This window comes from Gymnodraco acuticeps, unplaced genomic scaffold (genome assembly GCF_902827175.1).
Source record: "Gymnodraco acuticeps unplaced genomic scaffold, fGymAcu1.1, whole genome shotgun sequence".
Classification (NCBI taxonomy): domain Eukaryota; kingdom Metazoa; phylum Chordata; class Actinopteri; order Perciformes; family Bathydraconidae; genus Gymnodraco; species Gymnodraco acuticeps.
Window position 1 is genome coordinate 1,476,727 of NW_022992216.1, and position 26,738 is coordinate 1,503,464.

General features: G+C 41.6%; 1 protein-coding gene across 2 annotated transcripts in view; it reads right to left on the reverse strand.

Moving 5' to 3' along the window:
• necab2 (N-terminal EF-hand calcium binding protein 2) overlaps positions 1–26,738 on the reverse strand; it is a 196,551-nt gene that overhangs the window by 119,687 nt on the left and 50,126 nt on the right. For both annotated transcript variants that reach the window (XM_034205911.1, XM_034205910.1), the window contains exons 3-5: positions 13,940–14,048; positions 11,109–11,134; positions 10,644–10,741 (exon numbers count right to left, since the gene is read on the reverse strand). In XM_034205911.1, coding sequence (XP_034061802.1) covers positions 10,644–10,741; positions 11,109–11,134; positions 13,940–14,048 — 233 coding nt within the window. The remainder of the gene's footprint in view (positions 1–10,643; positions 10,742–11,108; positions 11,135–13,939; positions 14,049–26,738) is intronic.

A 26,738-nucleotide genomic window follows, 5' to 3' on the forward strand; every position in this document is an offset into this window, starting at 1 on the left:
CTTTTGTGACCTTTTCCATTTTCCGTGCTAAGATGATTAGTGTGTTGTGTCCATGTTCTTCAATTCAAGGGGAAGGGGCTTTGATAAGCATTATAATTAGTTTTACGTTCCAGTGGAATTATTTATCGTACAGTTTTATTATCTCTGCCAAGGAGGTTATGTTTCGAGTTTGGTTTGTTGGTTTGTTTCTGTTTCTTTTCAGAAATATTACGGAAAAATGTACTGGACAATTTTCATGACAATTGGGGGAAGGGTGTGTAGAATGAGGAAGAACCTGTTATATTTTGGATCCTTATTATGGTATGTGTACACGCCACCATTGGTTGAGGCCCTTCTAGTTTCTGTATTCAGTTTCTGACTCGTTTGATCATCTTTGAATGCCTTTTGTCAGTTTTGGGGCTCCGTTCTTTAAAGGTCCCCTATTATACTGTTTTTCATCCATATTATAGGTCTCAGATACAAAACATGTCTCTGAAGTGTTTGGCTCGAAATACCAATCAGATCATTGTAGCATCCCATAATCCCCTCTGTTTCAGCCCTGTTTCAAAAGTGCTGATTCTCTGACTGTTACTTTAGATGAAAATAGTGGGAGGCGTGTGGCGTAGTGGACTAGTGCGTTGGTGTTCGGATCCGGGGAGCACAGGTTCAAACCCCACTGCAGTCAGCATGTCGTTGTGTCCCTGGGCAAGACACGTCACCCCTAATTGCTCCTGTGGGGATTGCCCACAGTATTGAGTATGTAAGTCGCTTTGGATAAAAGGCGTCTAACAAGTAACATGTATTGTAATGTAAAAAATAAGGAGCCCCTCCCCACGCCCCTCTGAGAGATATTTGGTTAAAAAGAACACTATGGTGCTCTAGAATGAGATTCAGGTGATAAGGGGGGGGGGGGTTACCTTGGTTGCTGATTGGCTAATGGCTAACAAGCCAAAAAATTATTATGACATCATAAAGTGGCCAAAATCTGATCAGCTCATTTTCAGACAGGTTTTTATATAAATGGATCAGGACAAAAAGAGAGAGAATCTTTTTTCCTGAAACTTTCAGAATCTCTTTACACAGAGGGGACACATGTTGATGTAGAAGAGACATGAAGAAGAGGATTTTGCCCAATAGGTGACCTTTGAGGTTGTGAATATCAATCTGTCGAGGATAAAAGTTAAAGGACAGAGGGGCCACAACTGCGATTTTAACATGCTCTACTACTGTTGCGCAATCTTTATCTGAAACTCCATTAAATCCTAATGAATAAGTGATGAACGTTCCACAAAGAATCATATAACAGCCACTGACTGAGCCAGCTGAGATGTTTTACACACTGACTTCTATTTCATCCTTTTATTCATCACCATCGCCGCTCCCCGCCAACCTCTCCCCTCACCCATTCTCCCCTTCTCATCTTTACTACTTCTTTCTTCTCTTTCCAAATCCCCTCCATCAATCTTCCTCTCCTTGTACCCGCCTCATCCTAAGGTATTGTGTACAGATCGAATCGCCCCCTTATGCCCCGTGATCCGCTTCACCTTAATCTTAATGGAGAAAGGATGGGATGAAGAGGATGAGCTGGGGATGGCTTGGGGGGTGGAAGAAGACAATTGAGCAGAGATGAAAGAGGAGAAGATGAGAGAAAAGAGGAAGAAGAGATGGCAAGGAGGAGTCAGATGAGAAGCTAAAAAGCTCATGGAGGTTCACTCGTTGGTGCGAAACAATTTCCTGGAAAGATTTTTCTTTTTAAAGACAGGCTTAACAAGATTTTAGTCTGAGAGAAACTGTGTGCGTTGTCATTGAGTGTGACGGCTCGCTCAGGGAAAGCTTGAAAAAATCAAGTGCTAATGAGAGTGGCTCATTAAACATAGCATTTATACAGGAACGACAGGACAGGAGATTGAATGAATTCTCCCTCTACTCTTTTTGTCGCTTGATTCAGCAACGTGTGCACACCACACACACCACACACACACCACACACACACACACACACACACACACACACACACACACACACACACACACACACACACACACACACACACACACACACACACACACACACACACACACACACACACACACACACACACACACACAGTCCTCAAGAGAGGGACCGTTATTTATCTCCACCTGCCGGAGAGCCAATTAAAATTGTTTTCTGGAACCACTTCTGATTCTGATGGTTCCATAAAAGAGTCCGTTGAAACAACACTGGATTTGCATTTCTTTGGACGCGTTTCAACAAATGTTCTCCCTCCCTGTGGATTGTAAATCTAAATCATGACATTCAGAGGTGTCAACTGGGAACATGAGTAAGATGCTGCTGTGGTTAGGAAACAGAAGGGGGGCTTTCTCAAAATCTTTCTTGGATAAACAAACAGCCTCTCCTTTCTTAAAGTTTTCTCTGAAAGTTTCTCCTAAAGTTTTCTCTGCTGCTCATAATCATTGATGGACATCATCTTCAATCTTCCGTCTCAGAACACAGTGTTGCTAGAGGAACAACAGTGATAAGCGAAACGATCAACTAGTTGGGATTGCTAAGTGAAGGATCTTATGCAAAAACACGTTTCATGGCAGAGCAACCTCTTAACAAGCTCCAAGACAACTGTCCCTCGAGGATCCTGCCTCCATGGCAACTGTAAGGGAGCAACTGTCAAGAACTCTTGAGGTGATGCCTTGAGCAGAAATGGGATGTTACGGTGCAAATGTAACTGTTTCTTCTGTTCATTTAGTCTAGAGTTGAGAAAGCCATACAAATTTGATCTTAACTTCATCAAAATCATACATTTTATTTTTAATAATAATACATTTAATTAGTAAGTGAGAACTAGGAGCTCAAAGAAGCATAGAGAAACATAAAGCTCAAAGATGGCGTCCCATGTACCGGCCCATGTACCGGGGCTTGGTCCATGTGGAGTGGAGGACCTGGCTTTTGAACCTAGCATGTGACCATTTGCCACGTGTCATCCCCTCTGTCACTTCAATAAAGGCACAATTTGCCCCAAAAACTATTTGAAAAAAAAGAAAAGAAAAAGAAAGTAAATAAGAACTGGCAGGGTTATGACGTGTTTGGAAAGGGGTTTGACAAGAAAAAGCTACCTTGAAGAGGTGGGTTTTAAAGCCTGATGTGGTTTGGGACGGCATTCTAGAGGAAGGGTGCAGCAAAAGAGATGCGCTGTCACCCCAGGCCCTGGTGGTTATGAAGGTGTTTTCATCTCAGGGAGCGGGTAGGGATGTGACGGTGGAGGAGGTCGGAGAGATGAGGAGGGTCCAGGTTTTTTTAGAGCTTTGTAGCTGGTGATTAGTATTTTAAAGTATATCCTTTATTCAACTGGGATCAGGTGGAGGTTTTGAAGGACCAGAGTGATCGCTGAGGTTTATTGGTTGTTGGAAAAAAGCAATTTTGTTAATATGGTTGGCATGAGGTTGATGGTTAGTAAGAAGGACTGGGCAGAGCGGGTAAGGGAACAGCTTGTGGCTGTTTTGTTCTTTTCACTTTGTAAGTGTATGTGTCTGTCATCATGGCAACATGTGGTCCTGGAGGCACTTTTTGTATAGCGGAAACTAGCAAGTCATAGGTATTGAGTACTTTGCCAGGGGATTATGCTATATATTTGTTTAACCCTTAGATGCATAAGTGGGTCTTTTTGGACCCGGTAAGGTGGTTTTCTTGAAGTATCTTTGTAATTCCATTTTGTTATCATTTCATATTCCAGCTATTCCTCAAAAAACATGTTTTGGATATCATGCCATTCAAAATTTTTATTTAAATGTTATACATTTTAAGAAATTGTAGTTTTTCTATTACTACCCCAAGCTTCCATAAGTGAGTCAAAAATGACCTGCATGCACTTTCAATGGGATCCTATGGGAACCTTTGATTCTTGTTACAGGAATACATTCACTGTAGACCACACAGACTACATCACAAGTGACACCTCTCAGGAAGATTATTTTACACAGCAAGATCTGATACCTGTCAGTATAATAATAATAATAGTAATAATAATAATAATAATAAATCATATTTGTATAGGGCTTTTCAAGGACTCAAAATCGCTTTGCAATATAAGGGAAGGTTAGGGTGGGGGTATAGGGCTATCAAACTTGATCAACCGGCATGGATTGATGGGGGGGGGGGGGGGGGGGGGCTATGAGTAGACAGAGGAGAAGAGATGAGTTTTGAAAATTGACTGGAATACTGTGAGGGTCTCAGAATAGCGGAGATCTTGGGGGAGGGAATTCCAGATCCTGGGAGCTGCCACTGAAAAGACTCTGTCCCCAATGCTGCCTAGTTTGGACTTGGGGGGACAGGAGACCGGCTGAGGTGGATCTGAGGGACCGCGGGGTTGGTATGGGGTGAGAAGACCAGTTAGATAGGGGGGTCAGATGGATGGAGGGCTATAGGTGAGTGCCAGTATTTTGTAGTTGATGCGTTGGGAGACGGAAGCCAGTGAAGGTCTTTGAGGACTGGTGTGATGTGGTGCCATATCTGGTGTGTGTGAGGAGTCGGGCGGCTACATTTTTTACAATTTGGAGTCTATCGAGGGAGGGGAAGCGGATGCCGTAGAGAAGTGAGTTACAGTAGTCAAGGTGGGATGATATAAAGGTAGGATAGGTCGTTCAGCTGCAGGGCAGTTAAGAGAGGGTTGGATCTTTGCAATAATATGTTCAAAATGGTTTTTTTCAAAATGTAAAAAAAAATCTAAAATTTGAAATAGTGAAAAATTAAATATAAAATATTTCTAGTGTGAACCAAAATATAATACTAAATATTATACAAGTGATTTTTCTTAACCAAAATGACAAAAATGTCATAAAAACACATATTATTCTAATAAGGGTCCTTTTTGACCAACTTATGGAAGAGTGTAGGGTCCAGTCACTCGTGCATCTAAAGGTTACGTTTTTGGACACCTGGTCGAAATAACTTTTCAAACTTTACAGGTGTGTAGCAGAGCCCGAAATGAAGGCTGAGTTTGAAGATGTTTGCGGTTCGAACAAGGGGCCAATGGAAGAAGGTGCGGTTTGAAGTACTGTAGGAAGGCGCCCTTTGGTCATTTTGGTCTCACATCCAAGTCAAGATCACTGGTTTCCAATTTGCAATGTTAGAGTAAATGAAATGTGTATCTGTTCATCTTTCTCTTAAATTGCAGTAAGATTACCATCTAAACCTGCCCATTCCTATGAGATAACTCTACTCCTTCCTCCATGTATTAGCATGATAATTACAGTTTATACTCAAACTGATCTACTGCGAGATCAGAGGTGATTGGAGTTTATTAATCACCACTAATTACTTTTTGATCAGCATGCTTGCTAAATCCCTTGATCCTCTGAAGACGGGCAGCAGTAGGGACTGCATCCACTAATTGATACCTTGATAGTCAAAATAATAAATACTGCATGAAGTGAATGGAAATATCACATTTACATAAATTATTAGTGCGCTGGATGTCCCTCTGGGAGCATGAAGGGAACGATGAGGAGCACCGTTATGGTTTCTACAGTGGATTACAGTTTTAGATATTACATTTTTCCTTACAGGATACATTCAGATAATGTTGATTCTTAATATTATCCCGAAAGACAAAGCAGGTTATTGCATTGGCTTCTGTTAAAATAATTATCCCATGAGCAATCTTTTATTTTTTTATTTCTATCAACCTGTAAGGATTTGGCAAGGTTTCCCCAGGTTCTGCACCAAATGCTTTAAAGAAGGACCCACCCCCCCCCCCCCTCTGTCCCCTCCATTGCTGTTAATTACTGTAGGTAACAGCCGGGTACAGTCTGCCTTCCATCTGCACTCAGTCTTTCTCGCCGTGTCTATATTCATTGAGGTGAATGGGGAGCTAATCAATTCCCAGTGGGCTCAGAAAGGCCAGGGCTCGGGCTACAGCCTCTGCTCAAGCTAATATCACGCTCTGTCTTTTGGCTGCGCCCACCCTGCCTCCTCACATCTGCCTCAATTTGAAGATCTCCAGTTTTTACACGGATATTGTCTAGAAGGTAAAACACAGCCATCAACATCTCTTGCTTCACTGTTGTTGATCTTTTAATTTTTCTTGACTTCTATTAATCTTTTTGAACATGATAAAATGGAGGAGAGAGAAAAGAGAAGAATGCAGCAGATGGGGGCAGGGTGAGGATCTGAATAATGAAAACCGCATAAGAATAAAGAGGCAGGGCAGAAAATAGGGCAGGGGGAAAGGTAAAGATATTAGCTTTATTTGTGCTATTTTAAAGGGTAATTTTAAATTGAAACATTTGCAGCTCTTACTGCCAGCCTAGTGACTTAAGCTCTTATCGGTACTTGTGGATTAGCACTCAGACTGTCCACTTAAACCTTTGTTGAGGGGCAGATAAGCTCCAGCCTCTGAAGAAATATTGTGAAATATTAAAGGCGTTGCTGAAAAGAGCTTTTTTGAGTTAGAGTTTCACCCTTGTGCCTCACTAGGAACCATTTTGGCTCTTAATCTAATGGCATACATTTTGTCAAGGCTTTGTACTCAAATGTTGGAAGTTCATCCACAGCAACAATAATACAGTAGGTCTAAAATAAACTGTGTAGCCAACATACAGTCACTCAGCCCTTCAGGGATAACAATCTCCCCATTGAAACCCATTAAAATCACAATGTTTGAGCCCATTGCCATTATAGCATATCAACAGGCATTATATGTTATCAGGCTTTCAATCTAGAACCCTGGTTTCCAATTTTGTCTGCAGAAAAAAACACATCCTATGTTCCTGGTGTCCACAGGGGCATTGCTGCTGTCTTATGTGAATATACAATGCAGCAAAATTAATGCTTTTGCTAATCTTTGAATAACAATAGAGCTTATCTGAGAGAAAACATTAATTAGCATTTACAATACAAAATAATAGATTAGATTTTGTGTCTTTTGTGTTGTCATACAACAAACTGTCATGTATATGCCTAACGATCTAAAAATGAATCAATATTTGGTAGTTATGATCAGGAATAAATGTGTCATTAAAAAAAAAGAAAATACTTTAACAAGCAAATAAGAATACTATAAAATATAATAGAAAAACGGATTCACTACCAGTGCCAGTAATGTGGAACATCATATGCCAGTCATTAAAGAAGCAGTTTCCAAACTTCCTCTTCCCTGGCCACATCAACTGGAGGATTCCAAGGCGCTCTCAGGCCAGTTTAGAGATATAATACCTCCAGCTGGACGTGCTTGGAACACCTCCCTAGGGAGTGGGCCAGCTGGCATCCTTACAAGGTGTCCGAACCACATCAACTGACACCTTTCTACATGAAGGAGCAACAGCTCTACTCCGATTTCCTCCAAGATGACTGAACATGTCCCTTTATTGCCAAGGGAGATGCCAGCCACCCTCTGGAGGAAACCCATTTCGGCCGCTTGTATTTGTGATCTTGTTATCACGGTCATGACCCATCCTTCATGACCATAGGTGGCAGTAGGAACAAAGATGGACCGGTAGACTGAGAGCTTTGCCTTCTTATTCAGCCTTCTCCTTGTCACAAAGGTGAACTGAAATGTGTTTCTTATTACATCTGATGATATAAGTAATATACGTTTTTGATGGACCAGTGGATTGATGAAAGAAGTTAACTATTGAACTGCTCTAATTGTTCATTTTCAACTCTTTGATTGCTGTCTTTAGTGCAGATACAAGTGTGATGCCTTACTATTGTTATCGTATTCAAATGTTCTGGATTTTGCCTATATTTGACAATGTTGAAAGTGAACAAGTAGAAAGAAAACGGGATGTCAGATAACAAATGCGAAAATTGCAACTGTGAATGCTGCTGTTATAGTAGTCCCAAAACGGCCCTTGTGCCAACACTGCGCCTTGTTGAATGACATCGGCACCCAAACTCTTTGCCAGATTTGCTCCATTGAAATGAATAAGCGAGTTATGGGTTATTCCACTGCTGCAGATGTTCTACTTAGCTTATAAACATCTCCAGCGGTGGGTGTCTGAGCCACTACCACAGTGGTCACAGTCAAAAAAGAAAAAGCAGAAGCAGAAAAAAAAGAGTGAACATAAGAGCGAGACACAGGAGGGAACACCGCAATGCAACAGAAGATCTCAAAATAAATGTTGGCTTCATGTATAGAGATGGTTTAGCCCCCGAGCTCTCTCTGCAGTCAAATCTATTGTTGCTGTGAAATCTGAAACACACTCAAAACCTCTATCAATGTTAGACGAGTCAGCAGTGTCTGTGCTGTAGTTTGGCTGTTTGACTCTTTAAACTGGTCTACCCCTTACATGGCATGGCTGCTGCCCGCAAGAGAGGCTATAATGATATCACAGCCCAAGAGAAAGGAAAGTGTGTGTGTGAATGTGTGTGTGTCTTACAGGAAAAATGACAGTATGAATGAGAGCGGGAAGAAGAAAGAGCACAAGGGATACAGCAAAATAACAAGAGAGACACTGATTGATTGAACAATGGCTGCTCATTAGAGAGAAACTAGCCTGAGGTGGTGTGGGAGGAAGGGCAAGTGTGAGTGTGAGTGTGAGTGTGAGTGTGAGTGTGAGTGTGAGTGTGTGTGTGTGTGTGTGTGTGTGTGTGTGTGTGTGTGTGTGTGTGTGTGTGTGTGTGTGTGTGTGTGTGTGTGTGTGTGTGTGTGTGTGTGTGTGTGTGTGTGTGTGTGTGTGTGTGTGTGTGTGTGTGTGTGTGTGTGTAGCACTCTGCTCGGTGTGTTTCTATATCTCTATCCAACAGCTCTGTCTTTATCTTTCTTTCAGCTGCCGGCCATTAAGCACACAAGCACACACAAACACACACACACACACACACACACACACACACACACCCACACACACACACACACACACACACACACACACACACACACACACACACACACACACACACACACACACACACACACACACACACTGAAGCTGCACATGAACATGGAAATGGCATTGTGGCTGTGGACCTGCTATATATAGCACATGGGGAAAAACTGGGAAAAAACAAAAACGTTAGTGTTCTCCAGCTGACTGCGACACACACACACAACAATTTGACATCCCATTATTTTGCCGCACTCCACAATGCACACACCATTCACACATATATCATTACACTTGATCTATGAGGAAGGGCCAATGCACATGGCGCTGTGTGTTTGGGGCGGTCAAATGTGAGCACAGCACACTGCTTCCACATCTGTACATTTGATGCACACTACCATATGTTGGTACCAGCTGGTTGAATTAATTTAATAGAGCCAAATATAAATGTGTCTGTTAAAGTAAGAAGCTTAGAATAAAATAATAAAACACTATTTTATGTATATTAAAAGTATATTGCAGACTCTTTCTCAATTTGATATACTTAGGCGCAAATTAACAAAAAACATATTGCAGCCGCTCGTGAATGAATCATAATTTGGGTACATTCAGACAATATCTGCCCTGTTTAAGGTGTGATTCACACAATATATTATGGTAATTACATTAAAATAAATGTGTACGTTTGTGCAGAATGAAAAGGAAAGGAATGGTTCATTTGTTTGTTCATATAATAACCACATTTTTCATTAATTAATTTGTTATTCTATTTCAATTACTTTATTTACATCACGTCATTCATCTATTTTTATGACACATTGACTGGCATTGCATCTTGTCACATCATCCCAAATGTATTTAGATTGCCACCTTACCCAGCTTCAATTCTGAGAGTATGTTTACTGGAAAGTCTTGCCGTAACAAATGGTAAATGGACTGTACTTATATAGCACTTTATCCAGTCTTTACGACCCCTCAAAGCGCTTTACATACATGTCATCATTCACCCTTTCACACTTCATTCATACAGAGCAGTGCCGCTTGCTCCAGGAAGCTCACATTCACACACATTCACCATTTGCCATCGGGAGCAACTCAGGGTTAAGTAGCTTGCCCAAGGATACATCGACATGTTGACTGGGATCGAACCAACAACCTTCTGGTTGAAAGAAGACCGCACTCCCTCTCAGCCACAGTCGCCCAAAGCACATTTGTTACCACCAACTCTTCTTGGTGCAAATCATTTTACTTACTGCTATTATCACAGATCTTTGTGAATTGGACTGTTTTTGCAAAGTGTCGAATTTGCCTAATAAAGGGCTAATCTTGCGCCAAATGTATGCAAAATGACTTAAAATACTTAAAAATAGGTAGGAGCTTTGAGACACTAGGGACGGGGCAGTTAGAGTAGGTTTTCAATTCAACCATGAAGTGCTTTGAGCATTTAACGGCTTCTTTTTGTCTTTTTAATGCAGATTTAACTGGTTTAAAAGTCCCCTTAAGTTCTTAATTAAACTTTAATCCAATTAGTATTACTCAATCTTGACATGTAAAAACTACTTATGTCTTCAGAAGATGTTTGGACTGATCTTTGGAGGCAGTGGAAGTAAAAAGATATCGAAGGGCGAGTGTAAAATAAAAGCTTTCACTAGCTGTCATGCTGCAACACACACACACACACACACACACACACACACACACACACACCACACACACACACACACACACACACACACACACACACACACACACACACACACACACACACACACACACATACACACACACACACACACACACACACACACACACACACACACACACACACACACACACACTAACTCTTACCTTTTTAGTGAAGTCCATGGCTTTGAGGATGGAGAGGTTGAGTGTTTCCAGCGAGGCCAGCACCCCCTCATAGTCGCCCATGTGCTTGGCAAAGTAGTCTGTACACACACACGCACACACACACACACACACACACACACACACACACACACACACACACACACACACACACACACACACACACACACACACACACACACACACACACACACACTCACACACACACACACACACACACATTCACACACAAGCAAATTGGCACAAGATTTATACAACATTTTTAGTCCCAACATTATTTCACAGTGGTTAACTGAAAGTGGCTGAATTAATACCATATATTTAAAGAAAATAATTGCATTACAGCCGAGCTGGAGTACTTTTTAACAATAGATAACAGAGAGAATGAGGCCAGCGGCAGGGAAGTGTGTGCGTGTGTGTGTATGTGTGTGTCGGCAGTCCACTTACCACAGAGTTCCTTAGTGTCAACATTACTATCACAGCATAGCAGAGGAGCAGCAGAGGGAGCGAAGGAAGGAAAAGTAGGAAGGAAGGAAAGGAAGGAAAGGAAGGAAGGAGAAGAGCAGGGTCAGAAACAGAGGAAAGGCTTTTTGCATGCAGTCTAAATAACTATCTTTCTCAATACACACAGAGCTTGAATCTGGCAGACATGGAGCAAACTAACAAGACTCTCTGACAGGAGTATGAAACAATCCGCTGCCATCATTCATGCTCTGTTCACTGAGAGGAGACTCATTTGGCAGGGAATTCTTCACCGGTGTAAGGAAGACTTCCCCAGGTTGACTTACCAGGAGAAACAGAGAAGAGGAGAAGAGGATGGGATGGAGGGAAAGAAGAAGTGAGAGTAGAGAGAGAAACCAGCCAAAAGAGTGCCGTGAGGTGTAACTAATGATGGGAGACCTGGGACAGAGGAGGAGCCAGGCAGAAAGACTCCATCTGTTCATCTCAATTATAAATACGTGTTTTGTAAATGTTATAATTAAAGGGAATGTTAAAAAAAAAACATTAACTGGGGTTTCAAAATCAATTCTTAATTGATATTTTTTATATCGGAAAAAGGCCATAGAAGAGCTCTGTTTGCATTTAATCAGACTTGTGAGACATCTTATTTTCCAATTTTACAGAATAAATCCTTATCCTGCACTGTGACGGATGAGCTTTAAATATATCCACTAAATGTGTAGTTTCACCCAACATTACATTTATTTTCGTTTACTAATTACATAAGGTATACGCACAATTCTGCATTCTGGCAGGCTTGTCAGGGTTGTTACTGTGCCAACATTTAGATAGTAAAATAAGAATGGCACATTTTCCAAATCATCCAAATGGTAGATCCAGATGCAGAAAAACAACACTGGAAGTAAACCATTGATTTTTGGGTCATAAACAGTATGTATTATGCCTAAAAGTAATTGTTTATATGTTTGTTGCTTTTTTCATATTAAAAAGGCTTTTGATAAGGAGTACTACTCTATGCTTATGACGTACGCTTATTACTGTGCCTGAACAAAGACAGAGCAAAGAAGCTCCTGCTAACGTGCTGCTAACATGCTGCTATTAGCTGACGTGCTGCTATTAGCTGCTAACATGCTGCTAACGTGTTGCTAACGTGCTGCTAACGCTACATCTTACTTTGGCTACTGGTTATATGCCAGATCATCAAGAACATTCTTGTTTAAATGTGTCTAATTCCATCAACTACATGGAAGTGCTTTACTAAATCCCTCAAGTTCCTCTTTAATGATAACAGTTTCTTTTCTTTTTTAACTCTATCAAAGGTTACATGAGGTTTTTGAAACATTTTGATGTAAAACTTATGGGATAAGAAGCTATTTAATGTACAGAAGCAATGCTGAGTAGAAAATGGGTTAGACTTTGCCTCCTAAGGAAAAGAAAAGGAAGTAAAATAGATGCTATGGGAGGATTGGAAGCCTGAAAGGTAGACCCTAGATAAAGTGTTAAGATTGATCGAGAAGGATGGTGCAGGGAAACAGGAAGAGCTGGGCAGTGTGACAGGAAAAGAAAGAAAAAGATCAAAAAGAGTGACAGAAACAGAGAAGACAAATGACTGGAGGCAGGACAGCGCTCATTCTCTGCCTGCTCCATCCCTCTTCTCTATCCATCAACTTCCTGCTCCAACAGGAAACCCTTACTCTGCCATTTCTTCTTTTACTTAAACCAATCAATAACCTTATCTGCTGTCACATGATAATGCTGAGCCTTGGCATGCTGCTGCCAAGTCTACTTAACTGTAATGAGTAGAAACTTTTCTAAATGCATGCGTAAGATTTATTAAGCGCAACCATCCCAAAGATGGCTGACGTCGGAGAGATGTTGGCGGTTGCATGGTCCAATTGCTGCACTGATTTAAAAATAACCTGCCGTAGCCTGCTGGAGGATTTATACTTGTGCCTAATTCGATTCTATAAAGGTCAGCTTTTGTTCTGCTTGGTTTCCTGTTTCCAAGGTTTTGTAAATTAACTGAGCCAGTTTTCTGATTGCCGAGATCCCACTGTGTCAGCACACTTATCCTGATTGCAGGCTGGATGAGCCGATTGGCTGATTATTAAATGTCAATAAATCGTCTCAATGAGAGCCAATCAAAACAGTAGACGTACTTTAGAGAGGCTTATGTCCTGTAGATTCAGGATGACTAATGCAAATGGTTTAGAAAGAGGATGAAAAGATGAAAGATGTTAAAACAGATAACTCTGACTTTTCCCACTGTTCACTCTTCTTTTAATACTTCCTCTTATTGTTAACCTCTGTCTTGATTTTGTCATCTTTATATCCAAAGTGTCCCTTAACAAGAGGTATTTGGTACTAGATGATCTCCATAAAAAGAGTGACATTTTCTGACTGCAAGATAAATGACACATATTTTACATAAGCGTGCTCACACACAAAATTGAAAAAGAAGGATACTGCAGTGCAGCAGGAAAGCAGTTGCGTGCATCTTCTCTCTTTTTCATTATTGATAGAGATACGTGATCACCAACAAAAGGCACGGTAGAGTGAACACACATATCTACACACATACATGAACACATACTGTATGCAGATTTATTTCATGCTGCTTCACAGACAGACAGACAGACAGACAGACAGACAGACATGTTGCATGCTGTAGACCCAAAGACAGACAGACAGACAGACAGACAGACAGACAGACATGTTGCATGCTGTAGACCCAAAGACAGACAGACAGACAGACAGACAGACAGACAGACAGACAGATGCACGCACGCACACAGTAGTGGTAGAGTAGTGCTGACCTGGTGTTATCAGAGTCAATGCTGTGAAACAACTTCTCCAGCTCTTCCTCGTTCAGCGTGCCATCGGAGAAGAAAGCTTGAAACTCATCCAGAGAAAGTTTTCCATCATCTGCAGGAGACACAAACACATACATGTTGAATGATTTGTAGTAGGCAGCATCCTCCTAATGAGACCCACGTTCCATTGAAGATCTTGACATTTCTTCATCCCAAAAAATATAATATTAAACCATAATATTATAGGGAAACTGTCAGTTCAAGCCACTAGAAACGTCATTTATTGTTGTGATTATGCCGCTAGTAATTAAAAACTATTTCAGATTTCAAAACCTTTATTTATCCAGGTAAAATCCCATTGAGATCAATGATCTCTTTTTCAAGGGAGACCTGCAGCAGTAGGTTCCACAAGAAGACATAAACAACAGAACAACAAAAGGACATCATACAGATTGGACTCAGTCATAGCTGGATTGGAATACCCAGAGTTGATAACATTTGTTTTTCCTATCTACTGTAAATAAACCATGTCTCCATGAGGAAAGCCCAACAAAACCTTAATTAATTCCTCCAAGATCTCATGCTACTGGTTTAAAATGTTTTTAGTAGAACAAAGTTGTAATTTATCTGGCTGCGACAATAGTGTGTGGCTAAAGCCTGAAGTTATGAGCTAGCAGCTAATTAGCTATAGCTATCAAGACCGGTTACAGACAATGAGCAGAAGAATTAGCAGGCTGGTGGGGGTAACCCCCGTGTCTTAACTGTCCCCACCTTAACTTCGATGCGTAAGTGGTGTGGTTTCCTCTAAAGGGGGTTTGGAGACCATAGACACAGCCATCGACAGTGACCCATGCCTTCGTCTAATATAAAATGTAACTGCGTTTATTTCTGCATTAGTCCATATACCATTTTACTCAAACATTTTCTGAATAAGTCACAACTGTAAGGAAATACATCCAACTTTCACCTTGCTTCATGTAACAGATCATTTTTTCAGACCTTTAAACCATGCAGCCTATTGAATAAGTCACATTGAAGCCTTGAGAAATTAGTCTTTACCCTGTTTTACCATGGTTTCTTCGAATAAATTACAGTCATCCCCTCCAAAGAAGCTAACCACAGGACATGATGATAAGCTAACAAAGTCTATGTTATCTAATACACAGTTTGTATTTTTAAATGAACCATGTTTCTCTGTAGTTACCCAATTAGTTTTTTGCTGTGGCATGTTTCCACCATCACAAACACACACACATGCTCAGTGTGATCCTAGCCTTCAGTGCTTTCTCAAGCTGCTGTGAAATCAATCCGCCATGCGCTTTAGTCTGCTGCGAACCTTTAGCTGCATCCCTGCTGTCTGACTGTCTTTGCACTTTGGGAAGCCCACAATGCTGATTATGTTTCAAAGGCTTTTGGGAAACATCGATAACCAACAAGCTCATGTTATAATTCCTGCTACTTTTACATTGACTTGAGTACTACCACCTGACAATATTTTGACACAGTCCTATGCAAGCTGCTGAACTAAAAACACTATCTTCTTTTGACGCTATTGTTCACATAAAATCTCCTCCTGGTGTATTGATTCCTGCCATCTCTGGTTCACAGTTCTCTGTTGGATTTTGTCAATGTCACGTCAAGTGTTTTTGAATACTTCTACATCAAGTACACAGGTTAGCCAAAACAAGATTTTCAGAGGGTGTTACTCAGAAGGTCAGAAACTTTTTAAAGTCTTTAGTGAGGCATATGCATCTTGTCTAATTTGAAGCCATTATAGGGCCTTTTATAGTCTCCTGGGTTTAGTGGTAAAGCCTTGATGCCACCAAGCTTCCTCCGAAATTGACTTTTTTTTCGCTCAGCATGTGTCCACCCATTTTCGAAGTCAGCCTCTGAATCCGAATAGCCTTAGAATCTGAACCTACAATGCTGTACAATTAAAAATCTTACACTTAAAAACAACCCGTTCTAGCACATTGAAAAAGCGAAATAAAAAGTAACATTTTGAACAAAAAACAAATCCACACTATTTCTAAAGCTTCACTCTTTTCAAAGTTTAGGCAACCTAACTACTTGGTAAGTTTTAGGAGAAGATGTTGGGTTTGGGTTGTGAAACTGTGCATTAGAAATTAGAAAAAAACGGACACAAACACCATTCTATTGGGTGAAGTTTTATCTCCCATTCAACTGAAACTACTTCCACAGTGCTGTTGGACCATACAGTAGGACCTTGGGATGACCGCACATGAGGTGTGACTCAATTAATCATTGGTTTTTATTCTGCATAGACACAACTGCTGAGCACTTTTTTACCAATCTAGCAAAAACCAACCAATGCAATATGAGATTTCTGTGGTATAGTGGTGGCGCTGCAGTTGGGAGTGGCTACTCATGGCTTTTACGCATCCTGCATCTGCTTGCTAGTATGCCTGACTGTCTGTCTCACCACATGATGCAGAGCTAGATATCAAATATTAATTCCCTTGCCATCAAAGTGTTTTTGTCCTTGAGTGTGGCTGACTGGATGCAGAAGGTTGAGCTCTGGGACCACAGTAAAACACAGGGACAGGATGACAACAGCTTACAAAGGGTTGGGTTCAAATGTGCTGCTCTTAAGTCTGCCTTATCAATTCCCTTTTGCTTTTTTCTCAATGACAGGATAAGGCAAGCATGTGTGTTAATGGATTACCAACAAGAAATCCTTTCAATGATTTCTTACATCTTTCTTTCCTTTACTGCTATTTTCTTGTCTCATTTATTTCTTTATTTTGCCTCAAGTTTGACCACTTAGGAGAAAAGGCTTCAGATGCTTTTCAACACACTGTCAAAAAACTTTCAGGAACTCCCAAATCACTGCCAGCCATACTCTTTTAGCTTTCATCTCCTCCCTACTTTATATTGTCTGCCTATTTGTCTCACAATGTCATCCCTTATTTTTTCTGGTTCCTGTTATAGAAACCCAAAGTGGAAGCTGACTCTCCGATGTTGTGCCATGATGCAAACAAATAAGCCGGGTAAGAAACAACGCTTGGCATAACCTTTCCTCGACAGAAGGCATGCTTGTTTGACGAGGACTTCTGAAAAGCCACTTCTTCTGTTCACAGCACCTGTCCCACTTTCTCTGTCCGACCAAGCTTGACTGTTTATTTGGACTCTAAAGCCATGACTATTTCTAACCTGCCCTTCTGTGGTGCAGCAGTGAAGCAGCACTGAAAGCAGAGGCACTGGTGTTTAATTCAGCAGTGACCCAATTTACTGTGTGCAACCAGCTAGCCCTGTTGGACCCTCTTAGGAATTCTCCACTTACACACCAGAAACACAAACACTAACCACTCCGGTTGGCTAAAGCAAAGCTATAGCCAACCCCATTTTCCTTATTATGAAATTATACAAAATGATACATAAAAAAAGCTTCTAATATTCCTGACCTTTGCTATAACACATGTTTATCATGTCAACATCTTTGCATTTACCTACAAGTACTGAACATGTATGCTGCTTCCTATTACCGAATCCTCGTTTTCCAGCCACCATTTCACCCTGGGACTCCTTTAAGAAAACCCCATTATAAATAAAGCAAAACAACCTCGACAACCACTCTCCTCCCTAACCTCATACCAATGTATGAGGTATGTATGCCAAAAGCATCCTGGCTCTGCCGAATGGGACACTTTAAATTTGCCCTATTTGCTGAAATTACCATTATCTTACTGTCCAAAATTGGCCATGGAGAGAGAAATGATTTTGAGGCTGAGGAAATGACCCAAAATCAAAAATGTCCTCTAAAACAGCAGGCAGGGAATCAGCAAGCATTAAAACTGATTCCTGGTAGTTCTTAATTTCCTGCTTGGGGTGAGTTGTGTAGGTGATGTTAAAGTTCACATACACAGTGGTGGAATTGAAGTATAGTTACTAAAGTACTGCAGGCTAGATGAGTTTGAACTAATTTACCATTATTTGCCACACTTCCATCCCACAACTTTTATCATTTATCACAAATAACATTATACCGTCTGAAGAAAAAGGGGAAATGTGCAGAGCGTGAGGTGAGAGAAGCCTACATGTGAAGCCACAGCCAGCATACACCACCTTAGCTTAGCAACAAAAACATTAACAGAGGAAAGCAGCAAGCCTGGCTCTGTCCAAACGTAACAAAGTCCACTTTCTAGCACCCCTAAAGATGACTTATTATTGTATTTATCTTACTAGAACAAAGTGGGAAGATGACACTTTGGCATAGTACCGATTTTGAAAGTGGTAAAACATAATCAGTTGTGACATTTAAGGTTTTGGCAGGAAGATTTGTTTAACCTTTAGGCAGCTGATTTCTTGTTTCCAATCTTTGTGCTAAGCAAAGCTAACAGCTGCTTTCTGCATTTCAGATTTACCCTACAAACTTGACAATGGTATCAGTCTCAACATGAAAACAAAAAAGTGTAATTCCCAAAATGTCTAACTGTTTCCTTAAGGTGTTTCCAAACCAAGTTATCCCACACATCCCTAAGTGATGGCGAAATGTATCTATTTCTGAGCCTCAAACCGAAAAGTAATTTATTGCTGAAACCGTTTCCTACTATCGAACAACACGGCCCGGTGCAGTTCTGATTGTGAAGGCATCCTTGAATATATATTCCATTCCCTGTTTGCAATGATGCATTGCATTTTTGAGAAGCTGCTGACTGTCTTTGTCTTTTCTCTAGTACTATGTGACTCCTACCTCTTTAAAGATAAAATAGATGGTCGTTATATATACACCCATTTTTAAGGATAGTCTATTGTTATACAGCCTTCTGCATTTTTGGTACACTTTAATATACTCATGCAAATTTGCTTCACAAGTAATTAATATCTGCTTTACAGCTGGGGATTGAGAAATAGAATAAGAATTAGATCACAAATAGAAATGTTACTTCAGAAAGTGGATACTATCAGTGGGGTGCAATTGTCTGATTATATCCTAAATGAATGAATTAATAATCACACGCTTCACAGAACAGTTTATTGTTGTTTGGGTAAAGCAAAAACAAATCCTCTCCTCCATCACACACAGAATGAATGAAGCCTCTATATTTTCTTGTAATGCCATGTCATTATAACGCCCAGGGAAGGAGTCATAAACTGCGTGGCATTTTCAGACCTTTTCCTTAATCAAAGCTCTTCATTTTGAAAATATCACACAGGAAATCATGGAGCTAAAATCTTTTCTGGTTAGCCAATCATGGGAAATGCGATCATTTTGTAAGGACTTTTGTAGTGTCCCAAATTACAGGTGCTAAAAATGCCACCAATGCACCCCGTCATTTTCAGGCTGCATTGATTCAAGAGAGTTTTTCGAATTCGATTGACCTTTGTAAACATGAAAGGTTTCTTGCCGTTTGCTGATTAAGTTTCTTTACAGAGCCACCAACCGGCATTTTCATTTTAATTTAATCGTTTATTTGGCAGGGACAATGCACAGTAATGTGTCAAGCGTAACAGTGACAGATTTAGCTTTTACATTTTACAAACATAGCAAAAAACAAATACATGATATGCAAAAAGTGCAAAAGAGCAAGAGCAGCGCACACAAGTATTTACCACATGGCAGTACCACATGGCAGTACCATTTAGCAGCGACGACATATAAAGTGCAATAGGAGATACCCCTGTATTAAAGTGCATTTAGCGATGATTACACCTCTGTTTGTTTCTCAACCATTCTTTGAGTTGACCTTTAAAGCTATTGAGAGTGGGACAATCTATATCTCAGTTGGGAGACTATTCCAGAATGAGCTGCCTTTAATGGAGAGGACATTTTGTCCAAAAGTGGTCCGTCTGCGGTGGACTTAACAGTCTCCTCTGGTTTCTGAGCTAGTGCAGCGTCCAGTGTCCAGTAGGACTAGTTCTAATTCTGCTCCGTTTAAAAACACATTGGATCCTTAGATTTTGACTGGTCGTTTACTGAACATCATGCATACTGTTTTTTTTGCATTTAACTGTAAGCAAATGTTGTTCAGCCAGTGGTGAACCTTATCCAATGCATTTGAGAGACAGGATGAGATTATTTCAGTATTTTTCCCCTGTACAAAGATGACCTCATCATCTGCATACATTTGTACATTCAAATCAGGACATACATTAGGCTAGTCATTAATGTACAGAGAAAACAGTAATTGTCCAATAATGGAACCTTGTGGAACCCCAACAGGGTTGACAAGGCAGAGGGATTTGGTACCGTTGACCAAAACACACTGTTTTCTGTTCGATAAGTAATACTCAACCCACTGTATTGAATCTGCCGAAAAATTGAAATACGTCAGCTTTGTAAGGAGCACTTGGTAGTCAACAGTGTCAAAAGCCTTCCTGAGATCAAGGAAGACAGCACCTACATATGGGCTTGTGTCCAACATAGATATAACCTTTTCCACAAAGACACAGTTAGCTGTCTCTGTGGAGTGGTGAGCACGAAAACCAAACTGCATAGGGTGGAGTGGAGCAAAACCTTTATCTAAACGTTTGGTGATTCGTTTTGACACCCATTTCTCAGCTATCTTAGAGACACAGGGGAGGATGCTGATTGGTCTGTAGTTGGACATCATTGCCTTATCCCCAGATTTAAAAATCGGTGTCACCGTGGCCACCTTCCAGGATGATGGAAATTCCCTTGTGCTAATAAATTGATTTACTAGCATACTAATTGGTTTTATTAGACCGTGGATATGTGTCTTTATAAAGTTGGTGTCTAAATCATCTGCATCCCTAGCCTTGGAACCTTTTAACCCTAAGATTATATTGTTTACCTCCACCTCTGTGATTTCCTCCAGGTCAAAAATTGGATGTGTATCCACAGTCGGGCTATGGGAGACCTCAGATGGCGGGAAGAGCTTTGTGATGTCCTGAGCACTATTTATAAAATACTCATTTAGAGAGCTGGCCAACACTGCAGGGTCTTTTATCAGGGCATCATTGATTTTTTATTCTTGAGCATTATTTTCCTGTTTCTTATGTTTACCTAATAGTTTATTTAGGATTTTCCAAACGTTTTTACTGTTACCTTTCGCACCTTCAATTATATTGACGAAAAAGTTTGCTTTGGCCTGTCTTATTGTTTGAGTTACCTTGTTACGAGCATGAGTGAATTTCTGTCTGTCAGTGGATAGTCCGGATTTCAAGCTCTGCTTTAATAGTTGGCATAAAAAAGACCTATCTTTGCTCTGATCTCTCACTCTGTGTTTACCTCTTACTGTAAGTAAAGATACTAAGCTGATATGACATTCAGACAGAACAATGGAACTTACGGAGCCCTGGAGGGTTCATAGAGAGAAAAATAAATAAAACGCGGCCACGCTTTAGTAACTCGTGCGCACGAGTTACTAAAGCGTGCGCACGAGTTACTAAAGCGTGCGCACGAGTTACTAAAGAGTGCGCACGAGTTACTAAAGCGTGGCCTCGTTTTGTGTGTGTGTGCGTGTGTGCGTGCGTGCGTGCGTGCGTGCGTGCGTGTGTGTGTGTGTGTGTGGAGGGGGGCATTTGTTTATGATAGTATCGTTCGTTCCGGTGCACTCCGGCAGGACTATAGCACATCGAGATTAAGATTAAACACATTTCTTTCACTTGGGAATACACTTAACTATGGAGAACCAGATTTGTGTAAAGTACTGTTCGTGGTAATTTGAAAACAAATGCCGGTGGTGTCGGACACACACGAACAGGCACACAGAGCGGAGCTGAGCACACACACACACACACACACACACACACACACACACAACACACACACACACACACACACACACACACACACACACACACACACACACACACACACACACACATCATGCGCCCCGGTGACAGCACATCTCCTTCATAAAACGAGGGGGAATACTCTGGTAGTTCGATGTGTGTATAGGTGTGTGTGGTTAAACGTAGCAGCCTCGATCTCTATTCAGCTGTTCTAATGAAGGGAAACGCAGTGAAGTAAACAGTAAAAGGCACAGCTCTTTGCAGCTGGTGCTGCTCAACTCAGATTCTGCTCAGTTACACGTTACTGCCTCCAGTGCCCTGTACGACGAAGCCAGTTCAACAGACCCTGGACCTGGATATGTTCGATTTACCCGGCTTAACTAACCCTAACAAACGCGATGTCGATAAGCGGTCCTACGAAGCTGGTTATCAACTCAGTAAATCAACCAGAGTTTCTCTGTCCGGCTGAGAGCGCGTTCACGTGAAAGGGACGGGGTTAGCAACATTTGACCAATCACAAACATGGAGACGCGTGCTGACAGCGCAGCGTCATACTTCATGAATGAATAGTGTAAATAGCAAATCCTGCTTCGTAGTACAGGCCACTGGTGCCGCAGAGATTTCATAAAGTGAAGGAGGTTTTCCTTCTATAAAACAGCTGTGGGCAGCAGATACTGTGAGTGACGGACAGGAATCCCAATTTAAATAAAACGAGGCCACGCTTTATTAACTTGTGCGCACGCTTTATTAACTTGTGCGCACGCTTTATTAACTCGTGCGCACGCTTTATTAACTCGTGCGAACGAGAAAGTAAAACGTGGCCACGTTTTATTTATTTTTCTCTCAATGAACCCTCCAGGGCTGTAGGAACTAGTTCAAATGCAATTTTTTTTATGCAAATTAACAAGATACACTTATCTAATGTTACTACCCAATCAGATCACTTTGTGATAAACAAGTCAAGCCGTTTGCAATAACCGCTTTCACACCAAGTACTTTGCCGTACTTAGTGCCCCGGCACTTATTACCCCAGGGCACTAAGTACCAATCGCGTTCACACCAGAGTACTTTTCCCTGAGGGAAGATTACGCAAATGAGCCGCTGACGTCACTTCGTCTTCTTCTGCTTCTGAGTAAATCGTCAGAACGCCGACACCTCCTCATCACTCCACCGCTCCCATGTTTTTTTTTTTGTTGCCATAAGTTATTCTCTCTCCGTTGGTGTGTGGGGCTAATGCTAATGCTAATAATGCTAATGCCAGCAAATACAATGGCGGCTTCAAAAAACTTTTCTGAGTTTTACGGGGCGTGGTTTGCAATTCGCCCAGCCATTAGAAATTGGTACATTTTTGGTACTTTTTTGGTACCACCTCTAGTAGCAGGCACTAAAAATGGGGGTAAATGTTCCCGGCACTAAGTACTCTTTTTGGTGTGAACGCGACATAAGGGCTACTAATGGAACTAAACGGGAAAAGTACGGGGAAAAGTACTCCGGTGTGAACGCGCCTATTGTTTTAAAGACCTAATTATCTGCCACTGGGGGTCTTTCTATCAAAACGATTAAAGAAGACAGAGTTTGGTGGCCATTTGAAGTTGCAAGGGATCAAGGGAGTTCTTGTCTTCAGCACCATTGCCTTCATTCTATTCAGTTTCCTCCGCCAAATTATCCTCAGAAGTATATCCTCCTCTCCAAAACAAATAGATCAGAGTCCAAATCTAGTCCAAAACAAATCAAATCAGTGTTTCTCCAAAGGTTCTCAGAGGACAAATGACAGAACAATGTACCTGCGAGCCGTGTTGCTCAGCTTGTTTCTGTGAAACTCAGAAGTTCTGGAGGGTTTTGCCAGAAGCCCATTTATCCGAAAAAGGTCAGTAAAACAAAGGTTATCGATAGCTGATACATTTTTTAATTTTGGATCAGGTCTTGTTATCTTCTGATATATTTTTGACTTTCTTAGGGTCTTTTTTCATTGGGTTCTTTAAAGACATGTTAAATATGCCCATGGGTTCAATGTATTTAGATTGGGTCCAAAAAGAGACCTCTATGTCTCGCCTTCGATATCCTGAGCCACAACATCCTGCACACCCGACTCAAGGACATCCGTACTGAAGATACTGCACTCAGGTGGCTCCAGTCATACCTCTCCAACCCAGACCCGGCGGCAGACATACATCTCTGGGCGGGCATTTGATTTACCAGGGCGGGCCCACCACGACACTTACATTTCCCGGGAAATCTGAATTGTCAACGGGGGGGGGCTGTTAGATGCTCGCGATTTGTCAACGGGGGAAGAGGAGGGAGGCGCTCGTGAATTGTTGAAAGAGAGGGGTTTTAGGTTGCCATAAGGCTGTTGACAGTCTTATGTATCCATTGGTTGGTTTTGTGGCACATTTGTAACGCTGTGCCAACTTGGGCAAGCACGCAGGTAAACTTGAGCGCACACAGGGTGGAGAGGTGGAGTGAGGTTGAGCGATGGAGAGAAAGGGAGAGAGAGAGAGATTGAGCGAGGCAGAGAGCCTGTGCAGCGGTCTGCTTGCGCACAGAGCAGGAGTTTGTGAGAGAGCCGGCTTGAGAGTACATTTCTCTTCAAAATATAATTGATTGCCAGCTGACTTGCTTGCTCGTTGGTAACGTAGGCCTAACTGATTTATTCTAATGTGCCTGCATCTGGCGATGAGTTGCCATATTCCTTTCGTGAACCACTAGCAAGAGTAAACTAACTGACAGGCTGCTGTGCCACATCTCACTCAAAAACCCACACGACTCAACCCAGCGAAAAACCAGTCTTGCGCGCAGCCTTTCATTCAGAATTTCCTCGCAAAATAAAAAAATGATATTAAACAAATACAAAATAAATATTAGGACAAAGCCCTACAAATAACAACAATAAACTAGGGCTGTCAAGTTAACGCGTTAATAACGCGTTAACTTGACAGGGACGGGTGTAGGGACGGGTGGCGCAGTGGTCTGTGCATCCGATCATCAGATCAAGGGGGAGTGCTGGGGAACTCCAGTTCGAAACCCGCTCCTGCCGCCACTGTGTCAGGCCGTTGTGTCCTTGGGCAAGACACTTCACCCGGATTTGCTCCTGTGGGTATTGTCCACAGTACATGTATAATACTAATGTGTATCTGTAAAAGCGCCTCGATGTCTTCGAGGCGTGAAGATGGACGGTGTGGCGCAGTGCGCTGTGCAATGATCATCAGATCAAGGGGTGAAACCCGCCGCTGCTGCGTCTGTAAAGCCGGTGTGTCCTTGGGCAAGACACTTCACCTGAACTTGCTCCTGTGGGTATTGTCCACAGTATCTGACCATTGCATGTATCATATATGTGTAATGTGTGTATATGTAAAGCGCTTTGAGTCATTGATAAAGCGCTATAATAAATGTAAGGAATTATTATTATTATCAGCACCAAATCCCTCCACAACCCGCCCTTCACCCACATTGACTCCTGTCTGACAGCAAAACAAAGTTGGATGCAACACAATCTCCTCAAACTGAACAGCAATAAAACAGAACTCCTCATCATCGGCTCCAATTCACCCTCAGCAAACTCACCAAGCTGATGCCTGATGATATTGTAAAGCGACTTTGAGTCAGAGTGCGCTATATAAATACAATTTATTATTATTAGCAGTTGCCATCACTTTCACAGACCGTTTTAATGTTGCCCAATCTCAAGTCAAGACTTCTCCCTTAAGAAGTCCAGGCTTCCCCTTCCCCCCACTGGAAGAAAAAAGTAATCCCTGCTCCGAAATAATACCAGCATTTCTGCATCAGCCTCTGTTTGACTAGCGCCGGGGGAAGCCATATCTTCTGTACAACCAGGATCGCATGAGAGGGTTCAGGGTGAACACTCCAGGGAAGAGTTGTCAGGATATAGGACGCAAGATATTCACTAATACAGACCTTGAGTGCTTGGTTTGTGGAGAGGGCAAGAAAAAGAAAAAGCGAGGGTATGGTCAGAGTGCTGGACCCACTGCGCGAACTACTCTCTTTTCTCCATGAGGTCTAAAGAGAAGCAATTAGCACTTCCTTCTTCCTGCTGGGCTCCACATCCTGCACACAGCACTGAGGAAGAAGACACAGAGCGTGCCTTTCCTCTGCTTTATGTCTGAAACGGTCTGTCTCCATGTTTTTTTACATAATTTTAATCATGTTTGTTTCTTAAGAAGTTATTTGCTCTGGCGTTCCTGTCTGCGGCTCTCCTGTCTGCAGCTCTCCTATGTTTTTTCTTCCTTGCTGTTCATCATAGTTTTTTTGGGGCTCTAAATGATGGGTTGTCATAGCAACAAGAATAGGGGAATTGAACCTCCTTTCATACTCAGGATTTCACTATCTATTTTTCACTGTTCACACCATTAACACACATACACAAACATACAGTTCTGCCTCATTCCCTATTTCTTTGTTTCTCCTTTATGAAAAGTGATTTATCTTCTGTCTCATTATCTTCCTTTTTTGCTTCCAATGCTCTTGATTTAACTTTCTTTAGTTTTTTTCTCTCTTTAGGGCGATTATGCCTGTAAGGTAGAGGTTAGTGTTTCGATTCCCATCCCCTGCAGATCAGATGTCGATGTTTCCTTGGCAAGATATTGGACCCCAAGTTATTCCCGATGGCAAATGGTGTGTGTTTGTGTGAATGTGAGTCTCCCCTAAGCAGGTTCCACAATGTATTGCAGCTTCTGCCACTGTATGAATATATATTCATAAGCACTTTGAGGGCCCATAAAGACTGGAAAAGCACTATTTAAATGTAGTACATTTACCGTTTACCATCTTTAAACTTCAACAGCATAATCACCTGCTTTGTCAGTGAGAGTTGCAGATTGGTTCTAGGAGCTGTTATTTCCCTCTTTGTCTAATTTATCGCTCAAATAGTTCTTAACAGCAGCCCAAGTGGATAGTGTGAATGTGTGTGTGTGTGTGTGTGTGTGTGTGTGTGTGTGTGTGTGTGTGTGTGTGTGTGTGTGTGAGAGAGGCTGCCACTGAGCTGTTTTATCTGATAGATGAGGAACAGGAGTGATTCTCACTGAGCTGTCAGCTCCTGTCCTTTCTCCCTATCCATCACCGCACACCA